This window comes from Pimephales promelas, chromosome 24 (genome assembly GCF_988280905.1).
Source record: "Pimephales promelas chromosome 24, fPimPro1.hap1.1, whole genome shotgun sequence".
Taxonomy (NCBI): Eukaryota; Metazoa; Chordata; class Actinopteri; order Cypriniformes; family Leuciscidae; genus Pimephales; species Pimephales promelas.
The window spans coordinates 4,879,157-4,885,973 of record NC_142792.1 but is presented as its reverse complement, the minus strand read 5'-3'; the positions used below and the strand labels follow the sequence as shown (position 1 = coordinate 4,885,973).

The 6,817-nt window shown below is 42.7% G+C and overlaps 1 protein-coding gene across 9 annotated transcripts in view; it reads right to left on the bottom strand.

Annotated features, from left to right (window-relative positions):
- Positions 1 to 842: 842 nt before the first annotated feature.
- shank3b (SH3 and multiple ankyrin repeat domains 3b) overlaps positions 843 to 6,817 on the bottom strand; it is a 28,541-nt gene continuing 22,566 nt past the window's right edge. For 6 of the 9 annotated variants that reach the window (XM_089127098.1, XM_089127097.1, XM_089127100.1 and 3 more), the window contains 4 exons: positions 6,565 to 6,661; positions 4,509 to 6,384; positions 4,281 to 4,310; positions 843 to 3,615 (listed from right to left, as the gene is read on the bottom strand). In XM_089127098.1, the coding sequence (XP_088983224.1) occupies positions 3,048 to 3,615; positions 4,281 to 4,310; positions 4,509 to 6,384; positions 6,565 to 6,661 (2,571 nt within the window). In that variant the 3' untranslated portion in view covers positions 843 to 3,047. Of the gene's footprint in view, positions 3,616 to 4,260; positions 4,311 to 4,508; positions 6,385 to 6,564; positions 6,662 to 6,817 lie in introns of all 9 variants that reach the window. The other 3 variants (XM_089127105.1, XM_089127104.1, XM_089127101.1) reach the window with 3 other exon arrangements.

Sequence of the window (6,817 nt, the reverse complement as noted above, 5' to 3'; positions counted from 1 at the left end):
GTTCACCATATTACACACACACATACTGTTCTTCAATATTTAAAGTAGCTCGTGTTTTGAATAAATCAGTCAAATTTTGATGATGGCTCCCATTAAAATGTTTAAGATAAATTTTAATGGCATATTAATAACAATAAAAAAAATGGAGTAGAAACAGAATTATGTAATTATAAAGTTATTCTAACTTTATTTTTATAAAAACTGCTTTGTGTGTAATTTAAGTGTTTTACAAATCAATTAATTTTAACATTGAACAGTAATGTAGTAGCCTACCAATTGACTCCCTGTGTAGTTTACAGCATTAATACTGTAGACCTACATCAAAAATAATTTATATTGAATTGAATTGGAATCAAATCAAACGCTTGTGAATTGAAATAGAATCAAATCGTGAAATTTGTGTAAATACCCAGCCCTATCATTTAAGACAAACAGGCTGGAGTATCGCTGAATATTAATAATTATATAACATCTTTCCATGCAGCTCTTTAATGTTGTATATTACTCTGATTTCTCAATTATGTCATGCTTTAACCTTTGCTGTGTCTGCAGTATAAATATATTGGATTTGATTTACTCTCAGCACTTGGATTGTCTTTAAAAAGTATATTTTATAAGTATATTTATGAGCACTATTACAGTAACTAGCATTTTCTTACATATCTTGATTGGTATTCAACATAGAAAGTGTTTAGAATTAATTTGGCTCACAAAAAATGTATTTAAAAAAACTGGAAAATGTGTGTGTATACATTCTAAAGTTCTAAAAATGTATAGAGGAAAAAATCCGACCCTCTTCTTTTGCTCCAGAAGAATGATGTATTATTTGATTAATCCCCACAGCCTGAGAGATGATCTTTAATAACAGACAAGTCAAATTATATTTTTTTGTTTACATTTTCTCATTTTAAAGCAAACATGTCCAAAACTTGATCCTCAAATCACTTCATCCAACAAAGAATACAAAAAAGGTGTCAACAATAGAAGAGAGAGCTCCTAAAAGTAGTAAACTAAAAGAGCATGGCTGCAGTAATTAATTACATAATTGTCTTTGAGAGTGGAAATGAGTGAGGATCGGAAGAGAGGGAGAAGGACAGGGACAGATGAGGGAAGTACAGTAATATTTTATGCAGATGGCTTATAAACAGTAGCACCCACATCTTTGTGCAAATTGACCAACCGGAGGAGAGACAAGTGTGAGGATTTTCCCCCTCTGTTGGCAGAGTTTAACTAGTTAAAAGTGTAAACCACAGCAACACCTACTGTTCCAGCTTTAAAAAAAAAAAAAAACACAATAAACCAGTCAAGCTAGTTACCAGATAATTTTGACACAATATAATCTCAACATTTGCTTGATTATATGACAATCTTGGGGATTGAAAAAAATAATTTTATATTCACATTTCACAGTAGATATGATTGTAGTCAGAATCAGATTACTTCTACTAGAAACAAAAATGTGTTTGCACAAAGGGGGTCATGAGGGTCAGGGCCACACTGCTGTTTAAGGCCCGTAAGCATAAGCTTTGCATGTGCCACGTTATTACTTTAAGTTGTAGATTTTCCTATAACTGGGGATCAGACAAATTCACGAGTTTAGCAGTCTGCATTGAAACAGATTTTTAATAACACTGTTTAATTTGTCTGTTAAAAGCCCTTAGGTAGCATATTTTGCTCGTAATGTTCTAAACTGAAAGCCTTGGTAAGAATTAAATCCCAAATGAGTAATTCCACAATACGTAACCAAATAGACCATGTCAAAGAAATGTTGTTACGTCTTAAATTCACAAATTGAGCATGAAATGATAAACTGATTATTATTAGTTATCATATACAAAAGGTAACAAATAAATGTATACTTAAATCCCCTGGTATTTCAAATCCTCTGTTTAAACAAAACAGTTACTCTACATACAGACTTACCGAGCATTTATTCATAATAGACAAAAAAAGGTCCGCCCGTAGTTATGAAGTTCTTAAATAACTGACCGTGAACTAGTCCAAAGATTATGTTTATAACTCACAAATCACAAGTTATACCATGGGGAAAAGAGAGTTACTGTGTTTGTGTTAGGGTATTGGTTGATAATTGACAAATAAAATAACAAATATAAAGTAAGACCAAATATGACACAATCTCACAGGGTATAAGACAAGTATATCTCACCTTATTCTCATACATTCTTTTTTGAATATATACTGTATATAACTCCATATATATCATATACATATAAAATTGAATGTACTGATTGAAAATATCTATCTTTAGCAAATTTTAGATGGCGGCAGTATTACCTCAAGGCCACACTTGTATTGTATTGGGAGAAGTTTTTTTTTCCCCTCCTGGTTTAGGGCAGATTGTCAGATCCTTTCTTACTTGGACATGTTGCATTCACATGCCAAGTCCAGTTGCTGCAATGCATCTTACAATCACCATTAACATGGCTATCTACTGTTGCGTTGTAAAATGGTCTGTGAACATATACTGTAAATTCCGGGCACTTGGAAGCATTGTTATTGTTTACAGGAGAGGTCTAAACTCTTCCATTTTCTTTCATATCCAAGTTAACACTGCTTTCTAAAATTCAGAAGTCACTCTCCTGTAAGCAGGAAATGCACACAATTGCAGATGGTGAAGATATTCCTATACTGTTAGAATATGAGAGCAGTCAGTGGGGTTTGCCACACCTTCCTCATCATCATTTGACTGTAAAACATGGCATGAGAAGGAAATGGCTGCTTGCTGGCTATATCATTTTTTATTGTGTAGAAACATGGCCAGTTCGACCTGTAGCTGAAAATAGCAGATATTGCGCAGTAGGTCCACACTCCCATCCAGCATGTTTTGTTTTTACTCTTAGTAGCTGACAAACTGGTGAAGACACATGGTAGATTTTGTGGGTGTTGAATCAGGGGTAAAATCTATATTATGTAAGGGCTGTGCAATGCTAAAAAAAGTGGGTTGGAATCTATGATTTTAGACTTTGGAACAAGTTAAATTATTAAATAATTTTATGATGGAACTATATCCTGCATTTTGACTCTCTTCAACTCTCTAGCAACTGCTTCAGTGCACGTTCGATGTTCATTCGGTGTCCCACCCGCGTAACCCCTAATTCGGCCAGATCGTCCTTGGTCAGGGCAGGCAGGTGGGCGCCTTCAATCTCGTGTTCCAAAAAGCGGGCACGATGTTCCCCTAATCCCACGCTCTCTAGCCACTCTCCCACATCATACTTACTCCACAGTGCTAGGGGGCGCTGTCTGAATGGTCGCAGGGCCAGGAGAGGGGCTCCTAGTACCGGTGAGGGGCAGGGGGAGGCGCATGGCGAGGGGGATGGAGAACGGCTGCGGGCGCGAGCGCTGGCGCTCCTCATGACGAAACGCACCTCCTTGGGCTCCTGGGGCAAACTTAGGCTTGAAGACTTGAGTATAGTGTGATGATGGTGATGAGGGCCGAATGTACGGACAGGCCCCAATGGTTCACTCCGTTCAGGGGTGGCTCCAGGGCTCGGAGTCCTACGGGTCACTGGGTATCGGCTGCCAGGCCGGACTGTGAAGGTGGTGCCGTAACTCCTCTGAGAGATGGTGTGAAGCTCCCCTAAACTACTAAAGAGTCTAAGAGAGAGAACGGAAAAAAAAAATGAACCCAAATAAGAGAGAGGAAGATGTAGCGGAAGCAAAAAAAGTGAACAGAGAATAAGTTTTTAAGTGCTGTAGCAGCTTTTGGGAAACTACTGGGATGCTAATGTGAGAGAAAAGGAAAGTGGATCCAATGCTGTAAGCATTTGGGGTTTGTGATAATTTAAATAGTGCAGAGCATGCAGTGAGAACTTAATGCAATAAAATGACAGTTAGAGCAGTTAATATAAAACTGGAGTCCTCAGAAAGGGTATAAAGAATTGGTGCATTAGCATATCACAGTATTTCCACCACAGCATGCTTTTGGTATTCGTTATGTAAACATCCAAAAATTGCTGCTATAAACTTACCACAACCAATGCAGCAATATAAACTAAATGTAGAGCTAACTAATGTTAGTTTCATTTACTTTTTATTAAAAAGCAATTTGATTGCCCCTCAGTGGTGCACTGAAAATTCCAGTTTCGTTGCGCAAAGACAGACAGAAGCTGAAATGCCTCAGTAACTGCATAATGAACTACCATAAGCCTTCAAGACAAGCTCACAGTAGCATTTGCAGCTTGATTAACGGCTGCAGTAAGGGGTTTAGTGAAAGTTAGTTAGACAAGGAGTTGTTTTTACCCACAGAGCTAAAAACCTACGATTTACTCTCTCCTCCAATCTCCTCACATCTGCAAGGACATACAGACACACACACACACACACACGTGTGTTATGGAAAGGCAGTCTAACCAGGTGTGTGTGTCTAAGGGTGTCAAAAATCAAGTGGGTGTATTGCTAAATTATACTGAAAGTTGTGCTGTGTTTCATGCAGGTGTGCAAAATGTGCTGCTGTCATGTTGGTAAAAATATGAACAGGTCTTTCCTACCTGGCACCTCCCACAGGGGATCTCCTGCCAGGGTCAAGTGGTGCTCCCATTGGTGGCTCCTCCCCCAGTGAATGAGAGTCTTTGCCTAGCAACTCTGCTCCCATAGCAGCAGGCCGACTTTCATCAGACCCACTCATCTGGGCCCGGGGCTCCTCCCCCCAGAGTTTGGAGCGTCTTTGGAATAGGTAGCGTGGACGACTGGGGCCTGTGCTGGGTGGGTGTGGAAGCAGCTCACTGTCTGATGACTGTTTAAGCAGCGGGTCCCTGAGATGGGCGGGGCGACCACGCCCCACCCCACAACGTGGTTTGCTTGCATGAGCGGAGTCTGTGCTCTCTGAAGACAAAGTGGACATGCTGGAGACTGTGGAAACAGTACTGGTGGTCTCCATGTGTGGGTCTTCAACCCCAGAGTCTGCCGTCGAATCGCTTGCTTTCCCAGAGGAGGTCTTGGCAATGGATGGACGTGATCCACTAGGTGAAATGCTTAGAGTGGCTTTGGGTGTTTCTTTAATTAGAAGGCCATTAGCAAAGGGTTGAGGGGGTGGCACGAGGCCTATCTTCCGAAGCTCCTCTCTGGTTTCCTCATCACTAGATGAGAGCAACGCAGGTGGAAGTGTCACCGTGTATGGCTCCGCTTCCTCCTCAGAGCTCATTGTCAGACTCCGAGCAGTCAGATTTGAGAGGGTAGGGGCAGGGGAAGGTAGAGTGGGTGGGACTGCCGGTGGGGTATGTTCTGTATCCATCAGCGCAGGTTGAACACCTTGCACACTAGGTGCGGCAAGTGCATCTTCTAGGCTTCGTCCAGACCCAGGGCTACCGCTAGTCACTTGGCTTGCGGTTTCTGTGATGCTGACCGGTTCGTCTCTCCAGGAATTAGATGGAGGAGCCTCGAGAGGAGCAGGTGGTGTCGCTCCTCCTTCTGTCTCGGGTCTTTCTACTGCTCGGCCTTGAGTGGGTGAAGGCGTAGGCGAAGGTGTGGGAGTGGGTGTATTCCGGCCACTAAGGGCACGTTCTCGTGCAGCCAGTGCAAGCGCTAAAGGTGAGGAAGGATCCAGTGGTCGACCTGTTAGAGGGTGTATAAAAGTGGTCCCCCCTGGTGGTGGGCCAGGGGAGAGCATTGGTGCCGGTGGAGGCAACTCGGCCAACTCATCCACTGAGTGGGACTGAGAAAGCAATGGGGTTGTCTGCGGCTCTGTCGCGCCCCCTTCTACAGATAGGAAAACACTGGGTCTGCGTCGGGCCCCAGGGGGTACGATTCTAGCTCGCTCAGAGAGAACCTGCTGTTGGAACTGCTCTGCTCGGCTGCTGTGGGGAATCCGTAACCCTCCCAAAGGAGAAGGATCTCTACTAGTCTGAGCAGCTGCTCCCTCCTCAACTGGGCCTTGTTTGACTAGTGGGCTCTTTCTACGCTGGGGCTTGGTAGGAGTATAGACAGCACTTAGACGACCTACGTTAGCATACGGATTCTCTACAGGTGGTCCACGCCTACGACCACGTTCAGGAGGAACCGCTCCAGAGGTAGGCGTTTGCGGTCTTGCAATAGGGGCAGGCTCCACTGGCAAATGGGCGGTGTCCTGAAGAATGATCATGGAGCGTGTTTTTCGCTGGCGGTCTGTCGTGACTGGGCCATGGACTTTGGGCTCTGCCCCCGGGCGGAAGCTTGAACGGCTCTGGTTGGCAGCGCGAGAAGGGGGCGGAGGTGGAAGAAAGGACGGAGGTGGGCCTGAATCAAGAAAGTAGGGAGTTGGAGGTGGTGGAGGAGCTGTCTGTGGGGGTGGTGGAATACTATCTTGCCTAAAGCTGTCGGTCATTGAGGAGCTTCTTGGAAAGCGATGCTCTCCAATCAGGGCTGAGATTCTCTCATCTTCAGGAGCACCTATAAAACAATTCTCGATGAGACAGTGGCTGTATTGTTTAGAACAAAGATCAGAAGAACTCTGGTGATCAATATATATAGCTCTTTTTATGTTGGTGTATCATTAGTTTACATTTATGAAGAGGAAAAAATTGTAAGATTGTTTGTATTTGTGTATTTGCCTCCCAAATGACACATTACCAAATGACTTGGTTCTTGACATTCCCCGAGGCAGCTGCATGTGACTTTTGTCCACAGCCAAGGATACTCCACTTAAACCCTGCCTCTCTAACAGAGACTACACACAAAAACAAAAACAATACATAGTCAAATATTGGCCAGAATACAGTTACTGTCAGAACAAACAAAAAAAAAAACACACACAGTTTTTCTGATTAATCAGCTATCAAGGCTGAATTTGCAAATGAATTTTTTCTAACCTAAACACAATATG